This window comes from Pelodiscus sinensis, chromosome 16 (assembly GCF_049634645.1).
Source record: "Pelodiscus sinensis isolate JC-2024 chromosome 16, ASM4963464v1, whole genome shotgun sequence".
Classification (NCBI taxonomy): Eukaryota; Metazoa; Chordata; order Testudines; family Trionychidae; genus Pelodiscus; species Pelodiscus sinensis.
Genome location: NC_134726.1, coordinates 28,527,295 through 28,542,565, shown reverse-complemented (window position 1 = coordinate 28,542,565; position 15,271 = coordinate 28,527,295). Strand labels below are relative to the sequence as shown.

Genomic DNA, 15,271 nt, shown 5'->3' with positions numbered 1-15,271 from the left:
CTGTGCTGGAGGGACCATTAACAACCCTTTAAGCAGTGAATAAATAGTAAAGGTTCATAGCAAGAGAAATGAGAACCAGGGCAGGGCCTAAGCAATGCTAAGCACTTGCAGTGCTTTCTTTTACCAATTGCCACAACCTCCTGCTGCCTTGAGGGGAACAGAACTAGAGCCATGCACAAAATGCTCCAGCCTCAGTGGCCCTGAATAAGAGGGAGCAACACACTGTCCCAGTATATAGGATGGAAGGGGATGAGAACTAAAGGAAGCACTAGTGGCAGTGCTGTAGCCTGTGAAGAAAGTTGTTAATTAGCACACACCAGTCTCTGTGCTGTTTGCGGGCAGTTCTACTTCTGGACAGTTTTTAAGGGCCTTTCAGAAATCATTGTGTTGCTTCCCTGGAACATAAAACAGATGAGACATGCTATACTCATTTTAGGGTTTTTAATGTAAAAGAGGTCCAAATGAAAAGGAACTGATTATTGAGCTAATTATTACAGGAGAAGGGACAGGTTTGAATTATGGGAGTCATTACTAAGCCATGCCTTGGAACTGCACCAGCACAAGAAATATTTTCATCTCCCGCAAGAGAAAAGTCACTGTTTTCTCCTTCACCCATCCAGTGGATAAGTCTCTGTTAAGAAAGGAGAGCATTGCATAAAGCAGTCACAGCAGTGGCTGGTTCACACCTACTAGTTGGGGCCTTGCCCAATATAGGCAATGGCGTATTCCATTTGGTGACAGTGGAATGCTGCTCTTCCTTTTTATACCTCCTCCACCTGCTTCAGTGTGTACTCCAGGATAGTGTCTAGCCCTTGGAACTTAAAATAGCCAATGAACAACTTCTTTTGGAGCAACAGGGGAAACCAGTAGACATCATCTGGCCACATGTGACTGAAAGGCACCTGATCCAGCTGAAACCACTGTGGACGCATTTCTAGAAAAAGAAGAATAAAGAGGTTTAGGTAAACTTATTTCACTGCCACTTTTTAAAGTGGATATCCTAAAGAGATGGAAAACACCTCCAACAACTATGATCCATAGGCCTGCACATCTAGTAGCTTCCTTATGGGGAGGGACGGGGCAGTTGTCGGTGGAAACTGTCCAGAGTGAAAAGGCAGGACTTAGAAAGGCCACAGGCTGCTATTGTTGATCAGGCAATATATCCCTAGTCGGCCACCCTCCCCCCTTTCTAGTAAACCCTGGGAGGAAGTTTATTCTAGCCAAGAGAATGAGGGCGGAGAGTCCACAACTAATATTGGGAAGAGGTAAGGAAGAAGACAAATTAAGTGTGCACTAAAGAGGGGCATACAAGCATGGGACCAGCATCACCCCTCTCATCATATGCTTTTAAGTATTAGGAAATAGGGGCAAACAAATCTTTGTGTTGCCACTTGTCCATGCTCCTACCATCACTTTCTGTTGGCTCCCCATGAAAGCTGTCCGTCCGGAAGATGTGGACTTCCATGAGCTCAGAGTTGCCTACAAACTCAAAGGTGATCTGACCCATCTTCTGCAAGTTGTCTACAATCAATCCACTCTCTTCCAGCAGCTCCCTGCAAGAGGGATAGATATATTTGAATGAGGGCGAACAGTGGAGAAACAAACTCTGCAGTTAACATCTGCATGTTCACCACTTTGGGGTGAAGGCAGAAAGACCGCCTGCATCTTTTGCACAAACTTGGAATGAAGAATTGAAGGGAGAGAGGGGAGTTGAGAACTAGGAAAAAAGGACACTTAAAAGCAGGAGTTAGCGTCAAATTGGCAACTTGCCAGAAATGTGGAGGGTAAACCTACCAGTGTAAGATGACAGCAAAATGCAACTCAAAGTGCATAGTTCTAAGCAAATAATGTTCCAGATTGAATTCCAAATTGCCAGCACACTTGGCTCAAAGCATGCTGAGGCATACACCTGTCCTGGATGAGAACTATTAGGAATCACTCGTTAGTTAGCCCTTGCTCTAAATGATGCATCATGAAATGCAGAAAGCAGGGAACTGTTAAAAACATGTGCATGTGAATTTTGCTATTTGGATGATGGCATATTCCAGAAACTATAATGGAGGACTGGAAGAAAATAGAATCCTGTGAGTAGAAATCTCCTCAGTTGATTTAGAACAAGCCTACTGCTCATTGCTAGAAGCAGGCTACTACAAATGTTCTATCTACTTACAATAGGAAAAATTCAAGGTAAAAAAGGGACATTTTAGAGAAAGGAGTTAGAGGAAAAATTAGATTTAGGTTTTAACAGTTGAACTGTGCATTTTGCAATAAGTCGGGTTATTCAGATATTAATCCTCTTGCAATGGGCAGATCCTTTTAAAGATATACTACAGCTGGGTGAAAACTCTCACCATGTCCAGCCTCACTGGGAAAAGCACCTCCATGGCTACGTCTACACTGCAATGCTATTTTGGAATACTGGAGTATCCCGAAATAGCTATCCCATGTCTTAACAGCAAGCCCATTATTTCGGGCTCACTATTCTGATGTCCCTGTACACCTCATTCCACGAGCAGTAAGGGATGTTTCAGAATAGCAGGTTATTTTGAAATTATGAAATAAGGTATTTTGAAATAAGATAGGCAATTTGCGTAGCTCAAACTGTGTATTTTATTTCAAACTACAGTGCAGTGTAGACATAGCCTATGGGATCCTTCCCCAAGGCAGTGCATAGTACTTCTCAAACAGCAGGTTAGCTAACCCTTGTGATATCTTGGTGAGGAAGATAAGTAAATACAGGGATGTCTGCATTTTCTAATGAAATTCAGCTACTGCTGTTTAATAGCATCACACACTAGGTAATGGACTGAGACAAGAAGTCATTACTATATCCAGCTGAAATGCGGGGGGGGGGGGGGGGAGATTTTGGAAGGTAGGAGGCAATGGTCACAGCTGAAATTTGTGCAGAACTGTTGGGTTAGTAGATCTACTGTTAGTCTAAAGGTTTCCCACTGAAGTATTGATCTGGCTCACCTTTTAATTTAGACATTATGAATCTTCAGCAGTATTTTGCAGGTCAAATATGTAACAGCTTTCTTTGCCAATCTGGTTTGCCAATACAAAAATCTGAAGCGAGCTGTGTTCAAAGGATGGAATTACTGGGCTTCATTCCAATACTGATGCAGGATATCATCATAATCCATGTGATGCCAAATATTTTACTTCCTATTTAGACCAGTGTAAATAGTCATCAACCATTACAAAAAAGCAGCAACTGCACTGAACTTTGTGTACATACTACATGAAAGTATGAGAAACTAGGAGTATATGCTTAAAATTCTGATGTCTTCTCTAAAGTTGCCAACCAGCCAATTCCCAACTTCATCACGCAGGGCTTGGGCCACTGGCAGAAAAACAGACTTAACTATTTTATTTACACTGTAGGCAGTTTTTTGCACGTCCCCTGGAAGGCTGGCTGTGGAACTCTGAGGTTGGTTCAGAGTTCTTCCACTGTACAGCAATAACTAATATTTTGAGAGCTCAGTATTTAATTAAAGTTAGACCTGAATTTGACATGAATGTGCAGTAGAATTTTTTTTCAGGAATATTATTTTTGGGAGGGCAGCAATTCTCCAGTTAAATCTAATGAGAACCTTCTGTAAGATTCTGGCATCAATGTGATGAATCCCATTTTTTAGAAACACTTATTTCATGGTTTGACTAATTTTAGTTGATCTTCCTGGAAGACAGGGTAGTGTCTAAAATAGATGTTTTCTCAGCACTAGAGCTTAAAGCTTCACTTCACAGGTTGTGATAATTGGACAGCAGAGTGTGACACTGCTATGGTTTTCTAAGCATTTTGATTCAGTCCAATTCCCTACATGGTGGCTGGAAACATAATGGCTACGTCTACACTGGCCCCTCTTCCGTAAGGGGCATGTAAATTTCAAGAGTCGTCGTAGGGAAATCCGCGGGGGATTTAAATATCCTCCGCGGCATTTAAATAAAAATGTCCGCCGCTTTTTTCCGGCTTTTAAAAAAGCCGGAAAAGAGCGTCTAGACTGGCCCCGATCCTCCGGAAAAAGTGCCCTTTTCCGGAGGCTCTTATTCTTACTTTGAAGTAAGAATAAGAGCCTCCGGAAAAGGGCACTTTTTCCGGAGGATCGGGGCCAGTCTAGACGCTCTTTTCCGGCTTTTTTAAAAGCCGGAAAAAAGCGGCGGACATTTTTATTTAAATGCCGCGGGGGATATTTAAATCCCCCGCGGATTTCCCTACGACGACTCTTGAAATTTACATGCCCCTTACGGAAGAGGGGCCAGTGTAGACGTAGCCAATGGGTAAATATGTAAACTAGAAATAACAAAAAAGTTCAATGCTTCCTTAATAAGATAATGTGACATGGTGAACAATGGTGGGTGTTTGGGAGCCCTATGGGATACTGTGCATCAAGTCAGCTCCAGTAGCTGTTGTTGAAGCAGGAAATATCTCTTGATCTAGGACTCAGATTAACATTCATTATCTATGCTAAGCCACTACCCAGAGATAGGATCATATCACAACCCCAGTGGAGATGACACAAGAGAGAGACAGATCCAAGAGGCCGGTGCATTTGGAAGTTCGGAGTTCCCCAGAGTGACACTGCTGTCAGCTCTGATGAGCTGCTACAAGAAGTCTCCTGCTCAAACTGCTACACACATAGAGCAACATCCTTTATCAGGGTGCTGACCACACTGTCTGTGATAACTGAAACATTACAAGTATGACTAAAAACTCTTGCATGTTAAAGCCACAGCTTCTAAATCCAAAATTGGCAAGTTTACACCTTGGCTAGTGAGTGGGTCGCATGAGTGGCCCACAATATGCAGTGTTGTTGTAGTAACGGTAGAACCTCAGTGCTGGTATGAGGCTTAGCGTATGCAGTTCTTTGAGAACTTTACAAGCAGGGCCAGCCTGAGCCCTTTTGGGTGCATACGTGGGCCGGCCATGGCCACTGGCGCGCAACCTGGGGCCTGCGCACGGCGCATGCGCTGCCCAGCCTGGCTTGGCTAGTGCTGCTGGCGCGCACGCCGGGCTGTGCAGGGCCCCGCGGCCATGGGAGGAAGGGCATTGCTGGCCGGCACCGCGGGGTCGGCACTGCGGGAGCCAGGCACGCGGCGCCTGATGGCAGCTGTAAGGGATGCCGCGCACCCCTTACAGCTGTCATCAGGCGCCCCCCATCAGTTGGCGCCCCGGGCAGCTGCTCAGCTCACCCATGCCTCAGTCCGGCCCCGTTCACAAGTACTTACTAAATGCTAAATTATTCAAAGCACCCATCTACCCTATTTTCAGCAATAGCAAAAAATCTAACAAACCAAGAGCAGATGGAAGAAAGGAAGCTCCTCTCCCTCCCTCCATACACAGGCAGTAACTGATGTGAAAAGCTATTACAGAAAATGCAGCCAAAGAAACTGTGAGCTCTTATTTTGAAACAACAAGCGGAGCGTCCACACTACTAAGCCCATTATTTTGAAATAACAGTCGTGTTATTTTGAAATTATAACTTATGCTTGTCATGAGGAATAGTGCTATTTTGAAATAGTTATTTTGGGAGTTATTTTGAAATAACTTATTTCCAAATAACTTCCTAGTGTAGACATGCCCTAAGAGACCAGTTCTCTGCAAAGTAAATTACTCTGTGCAGAAGGAAACTTTGAAGTATCCAGAAACAAATAAAATTAGCCAGTGGGTCACCCAGAGATTTACTGTAGAAATGCCGAATGTCCTGCCATTCTGAAGGAAAATTCAGGCATTTGTGAAAGAGCCAAGAGGTTGGGAGGCATGGGCTTATGTCAGAAGAATGCTTCTATATAAAGCTGACATTAAATCTGCATATGAAATTACTGATTCAGCTATACTCTGCCATGTTGCCTTCTGCCACAATCCCAGCAGATCTCATCAAATAAAACAGGTGTGGGTTGGTTCAAGCAACAACTGGACATAGACCCAAGTACTGCAGAATACCAGTATTGGTGACTCAGTAACTGGTATTCTTCCTTTAAGCCCTTACTAAAACAATCCCTCAACACAGCCCAAGGTAATACTCAGCTTCTCATCTTTTGAATTAAAAATTTAAAACTGAGGTCTACCAGACAGTCTGGCACTAGTCTCTAATCTGGCACTCACTGGTCCAGCAACATCCATGGTGCAGCATGATTTTAGTTAGCCGGGTGTGGCCAAGTTTCCTGTGTTATCATAAAATTTGTTTACAGCCACCAGTCCTGGCTCCCAGTGTTCTATGCTGTTATTTAGCTCTAATTTATCCCTAAATGTCTTCTAAGATCCCAGAAAGCAGTTGAAGTGTTGGCAATGCTGCTAGATGATATTGACCTCCCGTGGTTTGGCAAATTCTCTGGTATGGCATCAGTCAGGTCCCGAGGCTGCTGGATTAGAGAGGTTAAATCTGTACTAACTCCTAGTCAAATTACAGGTCATGTAATTACATTGGCTAGCATACTGTTCATCAGTCACATCCTCAATTGTTGTGTAGTACATAGAACAGCGATGGGCAACCTTAGCCAGTGAGTGGGTTGCATGAGTGGCCCTCATTCATCTTGGTGGGCCACAAAATTGTCGTAACCAAGACAGTTTCCTGGGATAAGGTAGTTTTGCTAACTGCGCTTGCATGCCTACACTTTGCGGGGTGTGCCGATTGAATTGCAGCAGTGCTTGGATGCAAAGGGAGCACATGCCTCCCACCGGCAATGCTGCGTGCAATCAGTACGCACCACACTTCACATACCCTTGCTATAAGTGCACGTAATTTTTGTAATCCTGGCAGGAAAAAAAAAATCTATGTGGATGAAAACTAGCAGAATCTGGCAACTTTGTGTGTGGGCAACAGTTAAAAAAAAAAAAAAGTTTTGTAGGCCACAAATATAAACCCAATAGGCTGGTTGTCCACCACTGGACTATTGAACAGGTGCTACTTACAGCACAAGGCATTTTCAATGATGGGTGAAGTGATTCCCTACCTAATACACAACAACATGTCATATTTTGTTTACAGAATGCTCAGTGGCCCTCCCACAAAAGGCACTAGAATTGCCTATATTTAATTGGACTGAAGCTTTTGTAATAAATTCTGTAAGCAGGGGGAAAAAAAATCACAAATCTGATATTTTTCATGTTTTTCTCAAAGCTTCAGCTTTTGTTTTTCAAAACTCAACACTGCAGATAAAGGCTTGAAAAACATGAACGTAAAAGATTAAAACCCAGATGGCAAATAAAATATCCCAGTGTTTTGGCTCAAATATTATGATTTACAACAAATGAATAATTTTTTTAAAGGGGGGGCTGACAGTTTTTAAATGCTGGAGGTTGGAGATACTCCCTTGTTTCACCCCTAACTAAGGGTACATCTACATTGCATGGCCACTGAAATAGCTACCCTGTATCTACACAAGCTGCCATCTCAATAATATTTTTCGAAATAACGGGTGCGCTATTTCACCATTCCAGTAAACCTTGTTGCACGAGGAATAAGGGATGGTTCGAAATAGTGTGTTACAGCTGTGTAGATGCACCAAATTTCAAAATAGTTTCGAAATAAGATAAGCAATTTGCATAGTGCAAATTGTGTATTTTATTTTGAGTTTAGGGTGTAGATGCACCCTTAGAGATGCCTGGCCAAATGAATAGCTCAGGGATAGAGTCAGTCTGTCTACTCCTTCTGGCTGAGTAAGGAGCTACCAGTTGACCCATCAATACCCTATCTGGTCCTGCCTCCCACACCTCCACGGTGCATGTGTACTCAGGCAGCACCCAGCATGTCTCACCTGTGGGCTGCCTGCTCTATGGTCTCCCCGGCTTGCACTTTGCCCCCGAATCCATTCCATCGCCCGGCCCCGAATCCACGTTTCTTCATGCCCAGCAGCACCCGTTGGGGCTGCACCACCACCACCAGGGTGAAGAGCTTGCTGGTGAACATCGCCCCTGTGTGTGCAAAGGGAAATGGGTGTGAGCCGGGCACGGCTAGGCGAGCACGATCAGACGCCGCGGCCTGTGCCCACCGCGCATGGAACGCGCCAGGAGCGGGGCTGGAGCAATTTGTGTAGTGGGGGTGCTGGGATCCCCAAACTGCAAAGCGTGCAAATGACGGAAACCACTTCAAAGCAGCGGATGCAGCAGCAGCACCCCCGCACCGACTGCCTGCGGAGCACGGGCACCAGCCAGTGGCTCGTACGGATGCGCCGGGGTTTGTCCTCTGCTTGGCCCCTAAAACTGATTAAAGTCAACTCACCCCCCCCTTCAGCGCCCAGCCCATCACTCACCGGCCCACACTGCCCCCCTATTGCTAACCTGGCACAGCCCCCGCCCCAGCTCACTGACCTAGCGGGCCCCAGCCCGCTCCGAGCCCCGTCCCTCACCTGGCCCAGCCCGCTCCGCCCCCAGCGAGCCCGGCCCGGCGGCCCCACGTGCAGCCCCCGGGCTGGCGCTTGCAAACGACCCGACTGGAAAGAGGCGCCGCCCCGGGTGCGCGAGCTCGGGCCGCGGCGGCTCCAGGCTCCCGCGGTGCCCAGAGCGGGAAAGCCGCTTTCTCCTCCGCCCGCCCCGGCGGCGCCGAGCCGGAACCCGCGGCGCGCAGCGTGTTCCTGGGCGGGGAGGCCTCAGAGGAGACACAGGGAGCGTGAGGGGCCTGTCGCTGCGGGCCGGGGCTATGAGCCGGTGAGGAGCCGGGATCCCGGGGCTCTGGTGCTTCTTCCTGCGGAGGGTGGGGGGTGTCGGGAGCTCATCTCTACCCGAGACCCGGGGGCGCCCCTGCGCAGTTGGGCCGCTCTGTTCTTCCCGCCCTAGACCCTGGCACCAAGAAGTATCATTTAGCGTCACAAAGGCCATCAGATTGCTGGGGGAGAGTCACTGTATCCAATAACACTTACCTTCCTTCCTCCCCCTTCCCACCCCCCCGCATCCCCTTCTGTTCTGCAATGTGATTTGTCCTTTTCATATTTGTTCATTTTTTTAATTGTATCCTTTGGTATATATGGTTGTGACTATTTTCTTCCACTATTTGATCTGAGGAAGTGGGTCTGGCCCACAAAAGCACATCACCTAATAAACCATCTTGTTAGTCTTTAAAGTGCTACATTGTCCTGCATTTTGCTTCAACTACCCCAGACTAACATGGCTACATTTCTATCACTTATCCAATAATATCCGTCTGTCACAGCTGTTTCAAGGATTGGCTAATATTGGTAGGAAAATCTCATTGTAATTGCCAAGGTCTTTGTGGGGCACAGACCATACGTTATTCTGTGCTTGTACAGTGCTGTTGCAGAATATGACCTGGTCCATATTCGAGACTCTTAGACGTTACTACAATACAAATAATTATTAATTGCAGGTGCCCAATAGTCTATAAAATGTGACAGTAAATTTCTTGGTCCATATTCGAGACTCTTAGATGTTACTACAGTACAAATAATTATTAATTGCAGGTGCCTAATAGTCTATAAAATGTGACAGTAAAATTCTTGGTCCATATTCAAGACTCTTAGATGTTACTACAGTACAAATAATTATTAATTGCAGGTGCCCAATAGTCTATAAAATGTGACAGTAAATTTCTTGGTCCATATTCAAGACTCTTAGACGTTACTACAGTACAAATAATTATTAATTGCAGGTGCCTAATAGTCTATAAAATGTGACAGTAAATTTCTTGGTCCATATTCAAGACTCTTAGACGTTACTACAGTACAAATAATTATTAATTGCAGGTGCCTAATAGTCTATAAAATGTGACAGTAAATTTCTTGGTCCATATTCGAGACTCTTAGATGTTACTACAATACAAATAATTATTAATTGCAGGTGCCTAATAATCTATAAAATGTGACAGTAAATTTCTTGGTCCATATTCAAGACTCTTAGACGTTACTACAGTACAAATAATTATTAATTGCAGGTGCCTAATAGTCTATAAAATGTGACAGTAAATTTCTTGGTCCATATTCGAGACTCTTAGATGTTACTACAGTACAAATAATTATTAATTGCAGGTGCCTAATAGTCTATAAAATGTGACAGTAAATTTCATGGTCCATATTCGAGACTCTTAGATGTTACTACAATACAAATAATTATTAATTGCAAGTGGCTAATAGTCTCTAAAATGCAACAGTAAATTTCAAGAGTCCTATCTGTAGAAGAGCTTAGTGATAGATTGAAAGGAATGAGATTAGAATTGGAGTCTATTAGGTGAGAGACCTATAGTTATCAAGTGCACAGTGGTTATGCAGTAACAGATTAACTTGTCTTTCTTTGTTATAGTTATCAGAGGTTGGTGAGCACCTCCTTTCAGTGCCAAAGGTTCCACAGTGCAGCAGGATGTCTAAAGAGCAAAACTGGGGCAGAGCACCGCTGGTTGGAGCGGCATCTGAAGGATCCGTTTGTTAAGGCAACAAAACAGCATAATTATCGTTGTCGGAGTGCCTTTAAATTGCTGGAGATAGATGACAAACATAAGTTTCTTTGTCCAGGGCTCTCTGTGATAGACTGTGGGGCAGCTCCTGGAGCTTGGAGTCAGGTTGCTGTACAGCGAGTCAATGCTTTGGGCACTGGTGAGTGCACTTGCTTAGTACCCAAAAAACTAGACAGTGCTGACTTAGCCTGCAGTCTGTGATCAATGTCATCTAAAAACAGATTTACTTGTGCTGAAGAAAGCTGAATGAGGGTGTATGCTTATATTCAGCACAGTCATTGATAACTATATAAAATTTAAAGTATGCAGGGCTTTTATAACTATGATGGTAATAAAGAGATGCAGGTCTTAATGGGTGGAGAAGATGTCTTTAGAGAGTACACAGTGTTTCTCAGATGTGGCCCCTGGGGTGTTTTTTGTCACCATAGCTTCCTGGACAGTGATTGCAAGGTGGAGGGGGAAAGCATAGTAATGCTCCCTCCACACAGACTGTCAGCAGTTGGGCCTTGCCCCTTTCTGGAGACACAAAAGCTGGAAGAGCAGGCACCCAATTTCCCACCTTCCTGGGGGTAGTAGTGTCAGGCTTCAGCCCTGTGGTGGTGGGTGGCAGGCTCTAGCCACTTGGTGTCTTGTTCTGCCCCTGATTTCAATCTCCCTCCTGGCTCTGCAATGTCCTTTCACCCCCTATCTTTCTCTGCCTTTTCATCCAGGACTTGCCGGGGCTGAGTAAGTCAGCTGTGAAAAGTGATATTTGTATTTTTGTTAATAGGACATTTTCACAGATTTCACATCCAGCTAGTCTTAAAAAAATAGGCAACCCCAAAAAAGCAAAAGACACAAAAAAGACAAGAATGTGCAAAGGATCTTATTTCTGTTTTGGTCCAGTAAAGAATAGAGACAACTGTACATTATTTTTATTATTGAATATGCAAAAAAAAAACCTTGAATAAATTTACAATGATTTCAACATACCGGTATATATGCATAGGCGCTGACTTCCTCTCTTCCTCGGGGTGCTCAACCCACTTTCTGCTGCAGGCCTGCCCCAACTCTCACCCCTCTCTCCTCATCCGTCTCCCTAAGCACCAATCCCACCCCTTACCCAATGGTCTTACTCCTGCTCCATCTCTTGCCCCCTCCCCTGAGTGCACACCATTCCTTTTTCTCCTCCTCTGTTCCAGTGCCTCCTGCATCTCGCAGACCAGCTAATTGGCTGGTCGTCTGATCGCGGTGGCTGAGGAGGGTCTGGTGGAGAGAGGAAGGAGGTGATCAGTGAGGCTGCCAGTAGGTGGGAAGGTTGGCTGCTGGTGGATGCTAAGCACCTGCTCATTTTTTTTCCCCTGGTGCTCTTATCCTGGAGCACTTGTGGAGTTGACACCTATGCGTATATGTGGATATTGTTTTATTCTAAAGTTAAGTATTTTAGGAAAAACTATCAGAGTGGCCACCAGCAAGACTTGATACTGCACTGTGTGGTCACCAAAAATTTGTTGTGGGAACCCAGAAGGAAATGGCTGATACAGGGATGTTAAGTAGCAATTAATTTGCTAGTTGAGTAGTTGATGGAATTTCCATCAATTACTGGACTAGTGGTTAGGGAAAGGCAGTTACAGTGCTCACTTCTAGGTCGCTGCACAACCCCTTCCCCCTCTGTTCTGCGTTCTAAAAGCGACAGAGAGGAGCTGGCGTGCAAAGACACTGTCTCAATCTCTGATCCCCCACTGGATGTCAAGACAACCCCCCCCACCACCACTCTGCATTCTGAAAGGAACTGAGCAGGAGCAGCTGGTCCCTTGGGTCTCTCTCAGCACAAGCCATACCCCCACATCTGTTTAAAAATGCAAAGTGGCAATGGGTTGGGGTGGGGGGGGGGGGCGGGAGGGAGAGCTTGTGCTGAGAGAGACCCGCAGGACCCGCTGCTGCTGCTCTGTCCCTTTCAGAATGCAGAGTGGCAGGGAAGGGGAGGAGTTGTCCTGAGACCAAAGCAGGGGACCAGAGATTGAGCCAGCATTTTTGCACACTGGCTCCTTTCTGTCCCTTTAAGAGCAGCAGATGGGGGGAGGAGAGGACGTGATCTAGTAGTTGATAGTGCTACTCAACTACTCATTCACATCCCTAGGCTGATATGTTGCAGAAATGGCTAAAGCTCTTTTACCTTGAGCTACTTAATGGCTACGTCTACATTGGCACCCTTTTCCAGAAATGATTAAAACGGAACAGTTTTCCATTATGAGTATTTCCGGAAAAAGCGCGTCTACATTGGCAGGATGCTTTTCTGGAAAAGCACTTTTTCCGGAAAAGCGTCCGTGGCCAATGTAGACGCACTTTCCTGCAAAAAAGCCCCGATCGTCATTTTCGTGATCGGGGCTTTTTTGCGGAAAAGACTACTGTGCTGTCTACACTGGCCCTTTTCCTGAACAGTTTTTCCGGAAAAGGACTTTTGCCCGAACAGGAGCAGCATAGTTTTTCCGGAAAAACACTGACAATTTTACAGTAGATCGTCATTGCTTTTCCAGAAAAGCAAGCGGCCAGTGTAGACAGCTGGCAAGTTATTCCAGAAAAGCAGCTGCTTTTCCGGAATAAGTGGCCCAGTGTAGACACAGCCTGAGGGTATTAGCTAAAGGTTAAAGGAAAGGGCTGGGCATGGAGGAGGAGAGGTCTGTCCCCATCTCTGCCGCTAGCTTTAAAGATATGTTTATGCTAGAAACATGCTGTACTGTAGAAACTTACTACAGTGATGGAAGAGGTTGTTTCATTGCTGTAGTAAATCCACTACTCAGAGACCAGCGTTTAATAGGTAATTCCAAGCAAGAATCTTAGCTTCTCTGTATGTTAATTTCTTTTCTGTAAAAATGGTGGTAACAGTGACCTCCTAGGGATATTGTGTTTTAATTCATTAATGTTTGTAAGAGGTTATATAATAGGGACAAGTACTGTTCTTATTGGATGACCTCAGCACAGCCTTACTGTTGATGCACTGGGTAGAAATGGATGAAGAGGTTTTCTGGAATATCGATCTTTAAAGAAAGCTTGCTTTATTTTATTTCCTAAAAATAATGAGAGTGAGATGAGCATAACAGATGAACATTCTAGTTATAGGAGGGCTAGATGGCACTTTGTCAGAATGTGGTGTAGGTTTGTGTATTGAACTCTGGGGAAACTCTTGCAATGAGAATGATTAATTTGGAGGTAGGGAGGTGTCTTGTGTCTTCCTTTCTTACATTAACTCTTTGTTTTCTAGACCCTAATGTCCCTGTTGGTTTTGTCCTTGGAGTGGACCTTCTTCGTATTTCCCCTCTGGAAGGAGCAGTCTTCCTTTCCAATGCTGATATTACAGATTCAGTCACACTTAAGAAGATTCAAGAACTTCTTCCTACAGAGAAAGCAGATGTTATCTTGAGTGACATGGCACCTAATGCCTCTGGGGTACGGGAGCTAGATCATCAGAAGTTGATTAACTTGTGCTTGTCTCTTTTGGATTTGTCCAAAATTATCTTACGGCCAAGCGGAACCATCCTCTGTAAGTTCTGGGATGGACGGGAAACCCATCTCCTCCAAAACAGACTGAAGGAGAATTTCCAGGATGTGAGAACGATAAAGCCTCAGTCCAGCCGGAAAGAATCAGCAGAGATCTATTACTTGGCAAAACGGTACAATGGTGGAGTGAAACATCAGAAACACTGACAAATGTGTCTACCCTTATTGCAGTAGTTGTTAAGTTACTGACTGGGGATTTTGATTTGAGCTGTATTTTTTTTAAAAATCCCAGTATTGAGACTCTGAAATTGAATTGCGTTATTGTTAAGTCTAATTTAGTGAACTCTGTCTGTTATATAACAACTTAGAGGTTCATCATGTTTTACACACACAAAATAAAAGTCTTGTTGCCCTAGTGTGTGTATAACCTAATTATACAAGTAAGGACATCTAGTCTAATTTCCCACCTTAGAAGCTCTTGGAAATGAGACGACTAAGGGGGATATGATAGAGGTCTACAAAATCATGACTGGTGTGGAAAAAGTGAATAAAAAAGAGTTATTACTCCATCCCATAACAAAGGAACTAGGGGGCACCAAATTAAATTAATAGGTGGCAGGTTTAAAACAAACAAAAGGAAGAATCACTTCACCCAACCCACAGTCAACATGTGGAACTTCTTGCCAGAGGATGGTGTGAAGTCCAAGACTATAATAGGGTTAAAAAAAGAGCTAAATAAATTCATGGAGGCTGGGTCCATTAATTGCTATAAGCCAGGATAGGTAGAAATGATATCCATAGCCCATGGGCATCCAGTATAATGGGTGAGGGGAAGGCACAGACTTCCCAAACTGTCAGCCTGGCTCCACCCACATGCCGCCCCCAGGACACTTACTGCTGGCATTCTGGGAGTGGAGTGTTGCTGCCTTTCTGTGCCTGCCCTCCCTGTGCTCTGCAATGGCTAGAGATGTGGGTCCTCTTCCCTCTCCATGTTATGGGGCTAGGGAGGCTGGAGCTATGCGCTGTCTGCCCTCCCCATGCTCTGGGGCTGGAGAAGCTAGGGCCTGTGTGCCTACCCGCACTCCTCATGCTCCGGGGCCAGGGAGGCGGGGGTGCATGTGTTACCTAATTTCACTGGAGACCAGCCATAGTGATTTATTCAGTGCTGCTATTGGATCAAGTGAAAAGGGAATGGAACTCCTTCACACATGCACATTCATACGCTCACGCATGTGAAGAGTTGTGTAGAGAGAGCAGAAGAAGCCAAGCAGGATGGGTCCAGTGTGTCTGCCTGCAGTCACCAATCTGGGCCGGCAAGCTGATTGTACAACCTGTGGTCTGCATGCTCTCTTTCCTTTATTGAGCTGGGCAACCCCGTCACATACACTGAGTTC

General features: G+C 45.0%; 2 protein-coding genes across 3 annotated transcripts; one reads left to right on the top strand and one right to left on the bottom strand.

Moving 5' to 3' along the window:
* Positions 1–426: 426 nt before the first annotated feature.
* On the bottom strand, positions 427–8,843 carry NUDT1 (nudix hydrolase 1). 2 transcript variants are annotated; one of them, XM_075899598.1, is made up of 4 exons: positions 8,347–8,843; positions 7,756–7,912; positions 1,408–1,553; positions 427–934 (listed from the first exon to the last, which is right to left on the bottom strand). In XM_075899598.1, exons 1-4 carry the CDS (start codon positions 8,813–8,815, stop codon positions 762–764), a joined length of 945 nt encoding a protein of 314 aa, XP_075755713.1. In that variant the 5' UTR covers positions 8,816–8,843; the 3' UTR covers positions 427–761. The 2 variants fall into 2 exon arrangements, with proteins under 2 accessions (XP_075755713.1, XP_006112936.1); XM_006112874.4 differs by having other exon boundaries at positions 8,719–8,823.
* On the top strand, positions 8,511–14,292 carry MRM2 (mitochondrial rRNA methyltransferase 2). The gene is made up of 3 exons (XM_006112876.2): positions 8,511–8,644; positions 10,250–10,539; positions 13,642–14,292. The coding sequence occupies exons 1-3, from the start codon at positions 8,637–8,639 to the stop codon at positions 14,082–14,084; spliced, it is 741 nt and encodes a 246-aa protein (XP_006112938.1). The 5' UTR covers positions 8,511–8,636; the 3' UTR covers positions 14,085–14,292.
* The last annotated feature ends 979 nt before the right edge of the window (positions 14,293–15,271 follow it).